Source organism: Notolepis coatsorum, assembly GCF_963971535.1.
Source record: "Notolepis coatsorum genome assembly, chromosome: 1".
NCBI classification, from domain to species: Eukaryota; Metazoa; Chordata; class Actinopteri; order Aulopiformes; family Paralepididae; genus Notolepis; species Notolepis coatsorum.
The window spans coordinates 32,903,069-32,920,297 of NC_140165.1; the positions used below are offsets into that span (position 1 = coordinate 32,903,069).

The window sequence follows — 17,229 nt, forward strand, 5'->3', positions numbered from 1 at the left end:
GTGCTACAGACATGCCTGCCGAATGACTGGCTTCAATTAGCTACGTCCCCGCTTTAATATAAAACACTGTGCCGGCCTTCTTTCTGGATCGGAAAAACACATGAGAGGATTCCGTTTAGCTGCTGTGTGTGTGAGATTATAACCGTCTTTAATGTCAACTTTGTGGCCGAACGTGATCGACGAGATGGGACTCCAGTTCCTTCTAGAAACACTCGGGTGCCCGCATCCCACTGACGAGACCCCGCTACGGCTAGTCGGCGAGACCAACAGCCTCGCAACTCAGTGGGGTTTAAGGGCCATGTGGTGTCTGGGGGGCATGTGCGCTACTGTGTGCAAAGTGGGTTAGCGTCAGATAAGCGCTGGATCGTTAACTAGAGCTGGGAGACAAGCGACACACATGCTTGTACATGTACTGTACTTCCTCAGCTTGAGACCCTATGATGAAATGTCACAATGTAACACCAACGACCCTCAGCTGCCAGAGATGTACCCCTCTTTGCTGACTTGTTCGTCGTTTTGTAAGTTGCTTTGGATAAAAGCGTCAGCTAAATGACTACATGGAAATGTGTTTTTACCCCTTTCAGCTAGGAGGTTCAGTTCTAGCTCACCTATAACATTGTACAGCTTAAGGTTAATGGTGAAAGGTCAGGTCAGTGACACAAGTCTGTCATGATGCCAGTATTACTCCTCAGTACACGTCTTAGTAACAAATTATGTTTTATTATTACAACATTTCACTGTTTTCCATTATTGGTAAATGGTTTGTGGGCAGAATAACATGACTGTTGGGACTTTACAAAACTCCAAACAATTTTGATCTACTGTTGAAAGCGAAACAACATGGATTCAATTTCCAGTATTTCCTTTTTGTCATTCATGAGACAATTCAGAGACAGGGGTGCAACACAAAAAAGCTATCCCGAATCACATTGATAAAAAGGGTCAAAGTACAAGACGATTGCAAAAAAATAAAAAAATAAAATGTAAATAAAGTCCATACAAGCATCTCCCAGACCTAGGTGGATTCCATTATTCATCCTTGTTTTTCGATAGAAAAAAAAAGACTTAACAAGGAAAAACAGCATTAAATCAAATGGCATTACGTTTTGACCAGCGCAAAACAACACAGATAGGTTTGTGCATTCCGAAATTTAAAAAGAGAAAAAAAAGAAGACAAAAAGAAGCTTGACGCCTCAGCTTTGGCGCGTGTTACATGTCGACGGCAGTCACACAGGAAATTGGATGGTTGGTGAAGACAAGTGACGAGCTTCCTGGGACCTATAGGCCACGCCCCCGCCCCCCCACCTCCTCCATCCACTTCAGGCCCCTCGGCTGCACATCGATGGTGGAGAAACATGCAAACTCAGGACCGTGTTCCTCAATTATCCTTTTTTTGGACACCGCTTCCTCATCTCCACTACAGAGAAAGGCAACGTCGCTATAACCCATAACCCTTTAAGGGGAGGGGTGGGGAGTGGTGGTGGTGGTGGTAGGAGTGGCGTGTGGTGGTGGTGTTGGGGAGGAGGGGTAGCTGTTGTCGAGGGTGGGGGGGGGGGTGGTGGTGGGTGGGGACTGGGCCCAGGTGCCCGGACGTGGAATGTCATCCATTTTGCAGACTCACTGTGTGCGGCTTGGTTGTAGTTGTTTCATAATTTCGGTTTACAAAGTTACACGGCTAAAACAAGTGACTGTAAAAGAAGGCAATGCGGGGGGAGGGGGTGGGTGGGTGGGGGCGTACAGTGCATGACTGGAGGGAGGGCCTTCACTACGCCTGCTTCTCCTGTTCGATGGCTGTGGAGAGAGAGGAAGAGAGAAAAGAGGATGTTAGACTCAACCTTCGCAAGCAGCAAGTCTCGTGCACTTTCGTCAGGCCTTTGGTTGCAACCTCAAAATAGTATTCAATTAAGTGATAGCTGTGTACACACAAGCCCAATGAAAAACACTGTTTCTCTTTGAGCCATACAAGGGTCATCTGGTCAAGTCACGTGTATAATCACTGTCCCTCCTGCTGTTGGACTAATTACTTACTTTCTTTTGTGGGCAAGGGGTTTTTCTCTTGCGTTTCCGTCTTCTTCAACTTGGTCTTGTCGAAGCTGGTGACCTCTGAAAGGTCTTGTTTGTCAGACATGGTTGCAGAGTGTCTGATGGGAGGAGAGCAGGCGTTCATTTTAATAACCATATGCGCAATCAGACACACACACACACACACACACAAATCGTTCATCAGATGCGCAAAAGGGTGCTTCTCTGAACGTGCGTTCTTTTGTTCGCCCGAGGCTCTCTGCCCCCCAGTGCGCGTTGACTCCCGTCCCGTTATCCACGCGGCACAGAGGCGCACATAGCACCCAATACACTGAAGAGCGTCCAATGCGTTCGACAAAAACCAACATTACATAACAATACGAGTTCCCATGCTGAGAAGACTGAAAGGGGGAAAAACGCGCTGCCCATACACAACTATATATATAAATAAAAAAAAACGTTCCATAATAATAAAAGAAAATCGCCTATAAAGATAAAGATCGAATTATATACACAGTTTAGGGATTGGAGAAGGAATGTGGGCTTTTCCACGTGCAGATTCACTTGTCACGTATACGTCTCCCTTGGGGCGCACTATAGGAGGAACCACCGCCCAGATTCACTGCTATCATCCTCACGTTCAATATGTATTTCAACTCCCTGAAATCATCCCCAATTAAAATACCAATCAGCTCGACAATATAACCGCACAAGCCTTGTTCCAATTCGAATTTAAGAGTCATAGTTCTAGAGCGATTGGCTGAAACCTCAGTGAGATGTAGCCAAACAAAGGAAACGGCCCCAAATATACAGGATCATCATCTCTGTGATGAATAAGCAGCATACAGACATAACATGTCTTAGCTAGCCAATATATTCACCGGATTCTAAGTGATTGAAATAAAACAGGGTGCCATTCTTCTAAATGTGTCACTGTGGTGTGGGCGCATCTTTTGTCCTTTTGATGCCTATTTGATGGAGCTGCATTGAAACCAATGGTATGCGCCCTAAAGGGAAAAAAAAGGCTCCCAGTATTTGTTTCTCTGAAAGAGGTCTAATGTTCTTGTCTAGTGGAACAGAAATGATTTAATAGTGCTTACCAAAGTTTGACTGATAGGTGAGAAGTCTTCGGTAAACTCGGTGCAGCAGAGTGTCGCGTCTCTGCGGAAAGCTGAGGATATTATACTCCGAAATATGCTAATGACGTGCTCTGACGTCACCGTCCGGTCCCCATCTTCTCTCCTCTCGCGTTGACGGCTTGCGATATTCAGCTTTAACTATAACGAGCTCTCCGCATCTCAAGAGTAAACACTGTCCGGTGTTTGTTTCCACACGTTATAATAGTGACATTTGATCTGAAATTGGATTAATTTGCCTCGATGTCTCAGATTTTCAGCTCTTCCTGACTTTTTAGGTCTCCATGGTTTCCTTGGCTTCACAAGTGCGTCATGGGCTCCACCTGGTGGATAATAAATATACTGCAAATAATGGCATTTTCACTTCTCTATATTAAATGAGCAAATCTGTCTTTATGCAAAATATATTTTTCAGCTGACGATAGCAACGCGCCTATGTCAAGGAATATTGCAACTGTTTAAATTATTCACAATTTTTCATTATCATCTCAGCATCTGACGTTTCAGTTATATTTATTGATGAGCCAAAACGTCAGTTACCCAACAATTATTTACAGTTGTTTGGTACACAACAAGGAGGACACTACATCTGTAACCCACTGTCAAGCTTTATTGGCAAAGAAAGTTCAGGAACAGTGTATATAAAATAAAAAAAGAATGGCCGTAACACCATAATTGCCCACCTGTGGACCCGCCTCATTCTGAAAGGCAAACTCAAGATACAACAGATTAACAAGACACATGTGACAATAACACAGTTATCATTTTATCTACACAACATAACACTGATGTCAAAATTAGGGTTTAATATCATTTTCATAAACTTATGGGAAACGGGTTGAACATCCATTAAAGCTTAGATATTAAAAGAAAATAAGAGGGAAAAAATATCAGGGTTGTTCTACAGCAGTTTAGTTGCAAACTAATTACATTTTCTGCATTTATAATGGCATTAGAATTTGCATTAAAGCAAAAGGTTGTTGCAATAACACCTTGCCACCACTGGGTGACACTAGCTGGTGCCAATATTAGTGGGAAAATAATGGCTGTTACATGACAATGCAGATTTATTAGTTACTGCAGGGAAAATATCACTACTATTCAAAATTCAATTGTAAAGAAAAAAAAATTACAAGCATTGATATCTTGAGATTGTTGGCAAAAAACCCCACACCTGAACACTTTAAGACGACGGTAAGAGGAATGTTGTGGATTTTAGAAGCACATCCTGTTACCAACTCTGTCTTGTGGATGCTAGCAATGCTAACAGGAGGCTGATGACAAATTACCAAAAACTGTTGTTCCCCCTCGATTCTCGAAGGAAGTAACCATTAGGATTTAAAAAAAAAAACTGTTCCTTCCTTTAAAAAAGGAGTACTTGAATTGAATTGCAGTTGATTATTTTTCTTCACACGACACTCACTGGAGGAAATGTCCTTCCGTTTCCCAGAAATCCCATGTTAGCATTCCTCTTGAAAGCAAGGGGCACCGCTAGCTGAGAGTTATGCTAGTATTGCCCCTCGGTTTCAACGAAGAACGCTAACGAAGCTAAGGTGGCATTTCTGGGAGAACTGAAGGACAATACGTGTGAACATTTTCCTCCAGTGAGACGAGGGTCGATCGAAGGAAAACAAACCATGGATATCAAAGTGCTCCTTCAAAGACGTTTATTTCCATACATTTCAACTACTTTTGCAGATTTCCAGGGACATTAGTGATTTTACTGTCAATTCATGTAATAATAAGGCAAAGCACCTTTTCCAGATGAATACAACATAAAACACTTATTAAGCTCACGATTCAATACTCTAGCGGCTAGTAAGAGGATACTTGAGAAAAGGAAAAAAAGGTGCACATTTTACATCAGCACCATTTTCTTCATTCTGTGTGGAGCAGAATGAGTCCAAAATAGCAATAACGGTATAATCAATCAATAATCAAAACATGGAATGCGTCATTTATAATTAGTCTGGCATGAGGTACAAATAGCACATTATCTGAGGAATGGACACTTTGGTTAAAGTGACTTGCCAGGTCCTTGAGTCTCAAGGCTGGCTACTGAAAACAAAAAAGGAAATAACACAAGATAAAAACAGGTGATGCTCATAAATAGAAACTTGGGTCTTCGAAGACGCGACGCTTTCCTCTGTCATCCGGGTGGAAATGTCAAAAGAGAATTAATGTGGGCGTGACCTATTAAGAGACGATCACACGTGATTGGCCGAGAAACCGTCAGGCCTTTTCAAACATCCTGGAGGGTTATTGTGGCCGAAGGTGCAAGCTGATTGGACTGAGAGGAGGAGGAGAAGAGGGAGAGGGAAAAGGAGGAGAGAGAGAGAGAGAGAGAGAGTGTCCCCCTCCCCTACATCCTTTACAAGGGGACATGACTAAAGAGGTAGGACACGGACTCGCCGTTGTGGGTTCTCCTGATGGCCTCGGCTAGGATCATGGCTATGTCGATGACCTGAAACAAAACAACATGGCCGTCACATGACATGAGCACTACCGACGAAACAAAAAGACAACAGCCTTTGTTCACCTTTGTTGAAACAGTGGGGCAGTGAGGATAATGGAACAGATTATAGTACGGCAGGTTTAACCCTTTCACTACCACACTACGGTAACCTTTTACTACCACACTACAGACGGTTAACCGTCTGTAGTGTGGTTGTGAAAGGGTTAACCCTTTGTCATGTGGCAGTGAAATGGTTAACCTTCTGTATTGTCACAGTGAAAGGGTTAACCCTTTGGTAGAGTGGCAGTGAAAGGGTTAATATTCAATATGACGAAAAGCTTTTTTTTTTTTTTATCTCATTGCATTATTATTATTATTATTTTTTTTTAAACAGAATGTATGTTGATGTAAAATCACCCAAAATGTTTGAATCGTTATAGTTGTGAAAATGATGATTAAAGCCCTTTGATGTCCCCCTGGATATCAACTAAATGAAGCCATTTCAGATATCCAATCTGGAATATCACATAATACACAGGTTACTCCGATTGGCTCATCAGTCACATCTGGCTGCTCTGATTGGCCCATCAGTCAATCCCACAAAGTCTGACTGGCTCATCAGTCACATCTAGCTGAGGACACGCATATATAAACACACACATCATAATGAATCTAGTCAACTTCCTCTTGTAGATTGGACTGATGATTAATTAGCCTTCTTTTTACAGCTTATCCTTTCCCCAAATATTGGTGGAGTTGGACGATTTTTTCCCCCCCGGCAATATTTCCCACACATTATTTAGCCCACATGGTTCCTTGCATTTATATTCTGAATAGGGAATGTGCGAGGGGCCGTGCAACGACTCGTTAACTATCACGAATGACATTTTCTCTGAATAATGGGAGAAATGGCTAAATGAGAGCACAGGGAGAGCCCTGGGTTGTGTTTTCAGGTTAGCTAACTAGCTAGCTCCATACATATGCTGATGCTACGAACAACAGCCAATCACGTTGAGAGTGGACGGTGGTCACAAAAGGACAATTTTTGAGAACACAAATAGCAAAAACCAAAGACTGTAAGGTGATAACCAAGGCATTCAAATTAAAATTTAACTCTTAGAGATACATTTTACAGGCATTTGACGCTTGGTGTTAATTTTGCCGTTGGGCGTATACATAGATACCTTGGGCTACTTCTGATTGGTGAGCAATGAGAGCACAGCACTTCTGATTGGTAAGCATGACTGGCACGCAAGAAAAAGCTGTATTATACTTGTCCAACCATTTCCCCCCCCCTGTACTTCTGAGTTGGCAGACGGTCAACACCACGCTCTACTGCCAGGCGGAGCTATTGCATCTCATTGAAAATGGGCTTGTGTCTTTTAGGAGGCGATCTGAGCCGGGCGGGCGGGGTTTAAATATTCAGGCGAGACACTTCTATACAACGATGGCATCAGTAACTCCGCCCGCCCGCCCGTCATTGTGAAACGGTCGGTAGTGTGATGCGGACCTCCACAAGCATTATTTGGAATTGCAATAAGATATTTGGATTATCTCTTTTGCATTACAACAGATACAAGGTAAAAACATCATATATGAATTTGATCGTTGATCTGACATTTATTTCTACCCCGATCACAGCTATCTGTGTGGACCGTATATGTCTGTTTACCGTTGGCTGCGGTGGGGGGGGGGGGCGCCCCACTACGACGGTCATGTATGGACGAGGAGACATAATAGTGATAATCTAGCGTTGATTTCAGGATGATTAGATAATCAGCCGAAAAATTCCTTTTCCTGGAATTACTGAAAAACACCCAAACCATACTCTATTCAAAACAGTATAAAACGGAAATGTACGAATGAAAAAACAATCTGTCTCGGCAATGTTGACTAGAAGCAGCTCACTGAGACCAGACAGCGTTTTTAGACCCATAGATATAATATAAGATATATTTTAAGCACTCGCAAATGTCACAGTCTAAAACTATATCCATTGAATAAAGACCTGGCAATGAATGGGGTATCAGCGCCCCCTGCTGTGGCGGTCAATGTGTTAATGTCAAGCCTGTTATGTAGCTCAGGACCTGGGGCAACAGGGGCTTCTCAGTTGCCATGCACTCTCTCGGAACACCCTCCCAATCTGTCAATCAACCACCCTCTCCACCTTCAAAACAAAGCAGTATCGACACACCTCCGGTTAACTGCAACAGAATGAGTGGATGGGGAACAATGTAGTAGTGTGAGTACCTGTATTTTGGGGCAGGACTTCATCTTCTCCTCTTGGGGGATGGTGTTGGTTACCACCACGGCCTCGAAGGGGGCGTTGTTGATGCGCGAGATGGCCGGGCCGGAGAAGATCCCATGCGTGAGGATAGCGTAGACCTTTGTCGCCCCGGCGTCAATCAACCTGAGAGAGGAGCCGGTCAGGATGAAAGGAATATTAAGAGTCGGCCCGATCTCGCTCAAAATATGTAAAATGTTAAGTAATATATTTTACGTTTTGTATCGGTGAAAGTAAAAAAAGATCATGAGTGGAACTAACGGTGCTTGGGGTGTACTCTCCATTATACAACGGCATGCAAATTTCTCGATTCTGATTGGCCATTCACACGTCTTTATTGGCAACAATCCACGGTCCTGGGCTCAGGACCCGCCCACAACCAAATCACATAACCCTCCCCGGCTCACTCCGGGAGAAAACAGGATCGCGGACAACAAATGGTTATGTTGAAAGCACCATAACGACTAAATATGAAGCGATTCTGTCAAGGGGAATGTGTTAGTATTTTAAACAATGTTGGATGATGTAATTGATGGGTCTTGACTCAATCTAGAACAAAAGAAAAATCGCGGATTGATTGATAGATTAATTGATTGATTTAAATTTCTTCCTTCCTACTTTCTACTGACTGCAGCGTTCTCTCTATTGGACGCTGGCGTACCCACAAACACACACACACACATACACACACACACACACACACATACACACACACACGCACACACACACTGTGACACACACACACACACACACACGCACACACACACACACACACACTCCTGTCTGCAACAGCGGGGGAGTCAGACAGAGAGAAGCAGCGCTGTTTTAAGTGAGCATGGTCTATTGAATTGATTGATTGGTTGATTGCTAATTTTATTACTGTACCCCTGGTTTCCAACTGGTTAAGTTTAGGCTAAAAGAAATAAATAAAAAAATAGGGCGAAGAAAACGTTTTTTTCCTATAGGGCAAAGAAAACGTTTTAATAAATTTTCAATCAATCATTCCAATAATACACAGTTGGATGTGTTAGTTGGTTGGATGCACTTCAAGCTGCTTCCACATGAGGCAACTTCTCTCAATCATTCCAATAATACACAGTTGGATGTGTTAGTTTGGTTGGATGCACTTCAAGCTGCTTCCACATGGAGTTGTGGGAACTACTTTTTCTGGCGGATGGTTTTTTCAATAAATCTTCGATTAATGTGTGTTTATTGTATAGAAATAAGGTTGGATGAATCTGGCAGTTGTATAAAAGCTTTACACCACGTGCAGTCGTGATTTGTGACCAATAAACCATGCCTAGGGGGGTCTAACGACCCTCGGCTGCGCCTCGGGCCTAACAACCACCCCTAGGCATGGTTTATTGGTCACAAACCACTCCTGCGTGTGATGTAATGCTTAACTACTCTTTTCTTGATTTTCCAATCACAACTGTTCCCTCGGACAAAAAAATAAACAGTTGTGATTGGAGGATCAAGAAAAGAGGGAGGGGTTTTAGATAAGTCAATTAACCGCCAAGCATCCCATCATATTTCACGATGATCCGACTACTACTGTGCATGGCGGTGTGAGTGGCACGCGGGCTGTTTGTGTTTTCCTTCGGTCATGACATGCTTTATCGGGGGGGGGGGGGGTCTTGGATGGGGATGTGGTGGGGATTGATGTGCGGGGTGTTTAGGGGACTGCCTGTTCCGGGGGGGTTCACATGCTTTCGAGCAACACTGTTATTTTACAAGTACAGTTTTGCTCACATGCTTTCGAACAACACTGTACTTATTTTATGCCCATTCTTATGTCTGCACTTTCTACATTGCACTACTTTTATACCTATTCTTATGTCTGCACTTTATGAATTGATTTTATTGTAAGGCTGTCAAAGTTAACGCGTTATTAACACAAAATTATTTGAACGCCACACATTTTTATAACGTTTAATTTTTTTTTCTTGTTCTTTTTTTTTCTAGACTTCACTCAGGTGTATTATTGATACTATGTCTGTTTCTGTGAGAGAGAAAGAGAGATAGAAAGAGAGAGAAGCTGGGAGTGTTGAGAAGTTGTGTGAGTGAATGTAACAAGTTCCTAACTTTTTCTTTCCCCTATTATTTCATGCACTTTATTCATTGTTTGAAATTGTTATTTTCTTTTAAGTTATTTTGTGCATCACTGTGTTTGTTTTGACTTTGATGCAAATTTGCTATGCATGAGGGTCATCCTTTTATGTTAAATGGCTGCTTAAACAAAAAAAAATAGGGATGAATAGTTCAAGTGTAAAGTTCAACACACTACTGTGTTAGTAATCATTACTATGTAATGTTACATAATAGTAAATTGGTATGCCCATCTGTAATTTTTTTGTTGGGCTTTATTTTTTATTTTGTTTTACAATGCAGTTTGCACATCTTAGTTACTTGAAGATTCTGGACAGTATTTCTCATTGTGGCAATAAATAAATGCGATTTTTTTGCATAAAGCAAGCATTTGTCGACTCATGTTGATATTAAAACTTGAAAAAGATCAGTTTAAGGTAGATTTAGAACAGATTAAAAATATGCGATTAATCACGATTAACTATGGACAATCATGCGATTAATCAGATTCAATATTTTAATAGATTGACAGCCTTATATTATTGTCAACTGTATGCAAATTGTATGCTATTTGCTGTGATTTTGAGCTGCAATCCATGTATGAAAGGTGCTATATAAAGTTATTAAAAAACAGAAAGTAGAGTCTTTCTCTCCCTCTCCCTCTCGCACTCTCTAATGTTGGTGTGTTCCTTTAACAACCATTAGCTCATCAAGTGGCAACACGACACTAAAAGAAGAACTGAACGGACTTGTCGGCGGCGTGGCAGATTGTGCCGCAGGTGTCGGCCATGTCGTCCACCAGTATGGCCACACGGTCCTTGACGTCGCCCACCAGCACCATGCGGTCCACCTCGTTTGCCTTCTTCCTCTCCTTGTGGATCAGGGCAAACTCCACGTTCAGACGATCCGCTATGGACGTCACGCTGCAGGGAGAGAGGCGCGTGGGAGGAAGGAGGGAGAGAGAGATGTTCAAAACATGCCTTTGTTAAATCAAATTCCATGACTTTTTCCATGACCAATGGCACAGTTTTTCCATGAACTGGTACGGTTCTATAATAATATTTCAAATTGCATGGGTCCGGATGGCAGAATTCAGTACTGTATCTACAAAACCTTCTGTTTAATCATCTTCCCTTTATTCATTTTGTTAGATTTTTATTCAGATTTATTCACAGGCAAAGATGCAAAGAAAAATCATAATTCATATTCTCCTTTGTTTCATCACAATTTAAGCAAGCCTAGTAATAGACAATATTTCTGACACTGGGAATACATTCACTGAGGTCCATAGATGTCCCTAGATACCAAGAACATGCAAATGGACATTGTAGAAGTGGAGCAATCTTCCATTTACTTAGGTATGTATTTTAGGCAGATTTTCAGAAAATAAGGCTCCGGGCTTAAGAGGTTAACGTGTGTTGTCGGGCCTTACAAATACATTTGATTTGATTTAGCCCTAGAATTCTAGCAATAAATCAAAACTACCATAGGTTTTTAAATCATGTATGAAAGGGTGGGTGCACCACCTCCATCAGCGATAGTCCTCCTTTTTTACCCAAAAAAGCAGAGGGATGCCCATCTGTGAAACACTAGACTAAAGACTTTTCACAACGCTCCAAAAATCATCTTGTGACCCTGAGAGTCCTGACCACCCCCCAGGCTGAGAACCACTGCACTAGATTAGATTACAATGTAGTGTCATTATACAGCACAAGTAGAGTGCAACGAAAATAAGTTTGGCATCTAACCAAAGTACAAATGTAACAGTGAAGTGCAATAGTTATACACAATGTACAGGTGATTCAACTGGGTATAAAATATATAAATGAGTACTACTGAGTATTAGTCCTAATCAGATCCATGTACAGAGTTGTAGTATTAATATGTACAGTGATACAGGTATAAAGACACTATGGTAGTAAGTTGTACTGGTCAGCAGCGTAACTAGTAAACATAGGTAAGGGATATGTAGTGTTATACTGTAGTGTAGATAGTATCTACAGATGCATAAAAAAGATGAAATGCTGGTATGTACAGACAGATGTGGATAGATATATATACATTATACAGTAAAAAAGAATATATATACACACACTAGGGCTGTCCCCGACTAAGGATTTGGATAGTCGACTACGATTGGGCGAAATTTACCATTAGTCGACTATAAAAAAAAAAAAAAAGTATAATATATATATATATATATATATATATATATATTTTTTTTTTTTGTATCATTCCATTTGGGCTGTGGGGGTGCTTAATGCCTGAAGGAGTCAACTGAAGGCTTCTTGTCCTCTGCAAAAGCATGCAATTGGTCCACTGATGGATACATCTTGATATTTGTCTAGTCTAGTGTGTCAAGTCAAGTCAAGTCAGTTTTATTTATATAGCACATTTCCAGGCAGCGGCAGCTGACACCAAAGTGCTTCACAAGCAAGTTGATAAAAACAAAATAATGTGATGCAAGGTATAAGATTAAAAACATAGCAAAGCAATGAAAGCAACAAAAACAAAACAATATGGTGCAAGATATAAGATTAAAAACATAATAAAGCAATAAAAACTGGTAGGACACAGTAAAACAAAGAGGATAGAAGGGCCAGGGGTCTAGTGGTAATTAAGTAGGGGGGAAGGCCAAGGAGAACAGGTAGGTTTTCAAGAGTGTGTTCATTAGATGGGTGAAATCCTCTTTCAGTGCCTGTTTTCTTAGGCAGTTAGCCTCTGGTATGCGTGCCATTAGCGTTAGCCACGCTTCTAGACCTCTTTTATTTTGGAAAGAATGATAAAAAATGAAAAAAAAAATGAATAAAAATTTATAATATTTTTTTTGTATTCGACTAAGAGGTTGGCAGTCGACTACGGCTCCTTTCGACCGATTAGTCGACTATTCGACTAATAGGGGTCAGCCCTAACACACACACACACACAGTGTGTGAACTCCCGGGGACGCAACAGTTGTTTTCTGGTGATCAAGAAAAGAGGGCGGGGTTTGAGATAGGTCAATAAGCGGTCGTGTTCCTCTTAGTCTATATAGTTACCGCTTGGCTCCGCCGGCGTCTGGAGACACGATGATGCAGTTCTTCCACTCAGGGATGTTCTCCCGGATCCACTGCAGCACGGCCGGCTCGGCATACAGGTTGTCCACGGCGATGTCGAAGAAGCCCTTCAAAAGAAGACCACGGTACCAGGGATGTTGTTTATGTTAAAGGTGCTATAAAAATGTAGAGTAATCATTTATTTTACATTAAAAAAAGAATGACGACATCCACAGAGCTTTTCGAAGGTGCAGAATAAAAGTATTACTTTTTGATGATTGATTAATCAATTCATCCTTTAAAATTTTTTCCAAAATGAATTATGTTGTTTACATGTATTTCCTCCCTACTTCCAATTTCCCCATGTGGAATGCAGCTGATTGGATATGTGCTGGTGCTCTAGTGCGACATCTTGTGGCTGATGTTATCTATAGCACCTATAACAGACGACACCATTGTTACGGAAGCGGACACGGACCACTAGCGTAACCTAAAACTGCGGGAGAAGTGTTTTTGGCCAACAGCTAGGCTTGATTTTATTTTAGGAAAATGTCAATACAAAATAATCCAAAGGATGACATGAAAAGTGCAAACACTTAATTCCATCATGGTCCCAAAGATGTTTAAAAACAAACAGACAAACATATAACATGTAATCAGTAATCACTAAATAATCACCCACATTCACTATGTGCCAATGACCTACACCTGGGTACCACCATTGGTCACCTACCTCCCAGGCTAAGCGCTAGTATTGTCTGTGAGCCATGTTTTGACCTTCCTTTTAAAAAGAGGTTGGCTAGCTATGTTCTTCATCTGTGACGGCAGCCTATTCCAATTTGCCACTCCACTGAACTTATTGGCGCACTTGCCCAGGTTTGTTTTATACCAGGGCAGGCACAGGTCTGTTAGGCTGGCCTTAGTGTGGCGACTGACCTTCTCCACTCCTCTTAAAGTAGTCTGCCAAGTACCCTGGAGCCCTACCGTGGTACACATTATGGACCACTCTGAGCTGGAACTGAATCGACTTGGCCTCTAGGGGGAGCCATCCTAGCTGCCGGAAGTGTTGTCTTCCTACATGGTCCCTGGGGCCAAAAACCTAGTACTACCCTGACCAGTTTATTCTCTGTGAGATTTGGAGTTTGTCCTTCTGTGCTTTAGTTAGGCCCTCGTACCAGGAACACATTGCGTAATCAAAACAACAGGAAACCAATTAATTAGCCAGCAGCCTAAGACACTCAGTGTCCAATAGTGGGTTTTTTTCCCTCAAAGAATCTGGTTCTCACCATCACCTTGCCCATAATGCTGAGAGCCATTCTCTCTCCCCCTAGACTGCTGTCTAGGAGGCAGCCGAGGTATCTGACTGAAGATTTGGCTAAAAAGCCTGTGCAACCTAGGTTGAGATACACTATATATTCAATTTTTGCTGTGTGAAGAGATAGTTTGTTGTAAATGAGCCAGTCGCTGATCCTATTGAACTCATCTCTAAGAATGTCCTGCAGCTTAGACTCGTCCTTGTTGTGTGAAGCTAAGATGGCAGAATCATCTGCATATAAAAAAGATTTTCATGGCATACTGTTTCCATGTCGTTAAGGTAAATTAAAAATAATAGCGGACCCCAAAACACTCCCCTGTGGAACTCCACAGGTCAGAGGTTGTTCTCTGGAGATGGCCCTGAACTTCTGACCACTGGTGTCTTGTCAGATAGGTAGGAAACAGAGTTTCCTCTAGTGGGCTAGTGGTCCGTATCGCCTTTCATTCATTTGTACTAAGCTAGGCTAGCTTGCAAACCGGATAGTGTTCTACTGAACGTACAGAGAGGAAACTCCATGTACTCCATCTTCTTGTCCGACTCTGGAGAAGACGGTGAGCAGTAATGTAACAGTAAACCATAACGTTGTTGTGTTCCTTTGAAGACGTACATATACCAACCTGGATCTGGGAGGCGTGGAGGTCCATCGTTATAATGTGATCGGCTCCAGCCACAGACAGCATGTTGGCTACCAGCTTGGCAGAGATTGGTGCACGACTCTGGAAGACACACAGAGCCGTTTGAGGAAGGGTAGTTCAACACAAGTCAACATACGTAAAACTCTGAAACCATCTCCTCAACTGGAAGGCTATGAGAAGGTAAATGAGAACATTAAAACACAGATGTGAAACGTTCTCTCAATCTGGCACAGCCGTCAGAACTCCCTCGTCCATACAGCGATTACAATCATATCAGCTGCAGGTCACATGGCGCAGAACGTCAATGGTATTATGTCTTTCATTTTAGCTACAAGACTTTAATATGAATATTATACTGTATTTCGGTCTCACCCATATATGGACAGGGAAGGTGTGGATTTGGCTGTCTGAATGTTTATTTAGGCACTGGGGAAGGTGTGGATTTGGCAGTCTGAACAGGAAAAATTACATAGGTACTCCTTGCCGATAGGCCAGGGCTGTTGCCTGAAAAGGCTTCAGATTAACAAGCTGTTTAGAATGATCCCCCTTTGTGATGTCACACCAAGGACACAAGCAATGATTTGATTTAATTAATCAATTATGTGTCCTTTAATATGGAGCCAGGAACACTTCATATCTAATCTACTGCCCAGTTTGTAAAATATTCCTACTTTTGGGTACAGAGTAGGCAGGCAGGGAAGGAAATAAAGGATTTGTGTCACACCCACCAAAAGCAGCCTGTTCAGTACAAGAGAAAATAAATAATTGAAATCAGACCTTGTTTGCATCTGCAGTTCTGCACGCAGGCTCTGTGGGGGAGGAGTCTGCTGCTCAAGGCCACTGGCAGACTTCACCAGGAAGAAGACATTGGGATGAGCCTCCTCCTCAGAACAACTGTATCCTCTGAACAACAGTATCCTCTGAACAACAGCCTCTTCTGAACAACAGCCTCTACTGAACAACAGTATCCTCTGAACTAGGGGTGGACGGTATGGTCTAAAATTTATATCACGGTATAATTTGAAGCATAGACGGTAACGGTATATATCACGGTATCATCGTTTTTGATTAAATTTTTTTTTTTAATTTTATATAATTTTTTTTTTTTTTTTATATAAAATATATATATTATATAATTAGACTTGTACTTGTATTATCTGCGAGACATCGCCACCACGCAACAAGCTCCACTGTCTGTGTGTACATTAGTAGCCTCTAGCTACGGCCAGGATTCTCCGGAGCTGCAGCTGGACCTATACTCGAGTAGCCTCGAGCTACGGCCAGGATTCACCGGCGCTGCAGCTGGGCCCTAGTATTGGTATAACGTTAAATCACATTCACAAGCCCTCAGCTCGAATACGCATCGAATCAGTGTTATAAGACATTGATATCAGGAGCTATCTGTAGCTACTGCTAGCCGGATATATAACGTTAATACAACGCCTCAGTGAATTATTTAGTTCAATGGGACATTTCGTTTTGAACGGTGAACTAACTTGTGTTAACGTGAGCTAACGGCTAACGGAGCTATCATACACGTCTACTCTCTACTAGACTTGATGGAGCGTTTGTTGATGTCAGGAGCTATCGGTAGCTGGCCGACTAGATACCGTTCGGTTAGACAATGCCTCATCATGTATTAAACTAAAAGTGAATAGTTGACTGGGTCATTTTGTAACGGTAGCTAAGCTAACGTTAGCTCAGGGAGACGTCCCGTCCCACTACTACTAGTAGACCCGTGTTTACATGCGTGCGGGAGGGGCTGGCACGCCCACTGCGCGAAGCCTCCTAAATAACTTTTTCCAGTTCGCACATATCTATTATCTATGACTAATTCTATCTATTTTTAGGGGCAAATGCGAGTGAAATAGTCGCGCTGTGGTTACATGACGTCATTGCTATTTTAGAGCTGCACTACCGGTTACACGGTATAGGCAAAATCCATACCGTAGAGCAAATTCATACCGTTTATACCGTATACCGTTTATACCGTCCACCCCTACTCTGAACAACAGTTTCCTCTGAACAACAGCCTCTTCTGAACAACAGCCTCTTCTGAACAGCCTCTTCTGAACAACAGCCTCTTCTGAACAACAGCCTCTTCTGAACAACAGTATCTTCTGAACAACAGTATCTTCTGAACAACAGCCTCTTCTGAACAACAGCATCCTCTGAACAACAGTATCCTCTGAACAACAGTATCTTCTAGGGATGCCCCGATCACGTTTTTTGCCACCGATACCGATCACCGATCGTCTT

General features: G+C 42.2%; 2 protein-coding genes across 2 annotated transcripts in view; both read right to left on the bottom strand.

The window, feature by feature from the left end:
- Positions 1-700: 700 nt before the first annotated feature.
- LOC311243331 (thymosin beta-12) lies at positions 701-3,254 on the bottom strand. Its single transcript, XM_084332521.1, has 3 exons — positions 3,123-3,254; positions 2,029-2,141; positions 701-1,791 (listed from the first exon to the last, which is right to left on the bottom strand). Exons 2-3 carry the CDS (start codon positions 2,126-2,128, stop codon positions 1,766-1,768), a joined length of 126 nt encoding a protein of 41 aa, XP_084188647.1. The 5' UTR covers positions 2,129-2,141; positions 3,123-3,254; the 3' UTR covers positions 701-1,765.
- A 494-nt stretch (positions 3,255-3,748) lies between these two features.
- Positions 3,749-17,229, bottom strand: part of LOC311243289 (ribose-phosphate pyrophosphokinase 2) — a 39,442-nt gene continuing 25,961 nt past the window's right edge. Inside the window, exons 3-7 of the mRNA XM_084332463.1 lie at positions 14,953-15,051; positions 13,024-13,148; positions 10,735-10,908; positions 7,864-8,023; positions 3,749-5,622 (exon numbers count right to left, since the gene is read on the bottom strand). Coding sequence (XP_084188589.1) covers positions 5,530-5,622; positions 7,864-8,023; positions 10,735-10,908; positions 13,024-13,148; positions 14,953-15,051 — 651 coding nt within the window. The 3' untranslated portion in view covers positions 3,749-5,529. The remainder of the gene's footprint in view (positions 5,623-7,863; positions 8,024-10,734; positions 10,909-13,023; positions 13,149-14,952; positions 15,052-17,229) is intronic.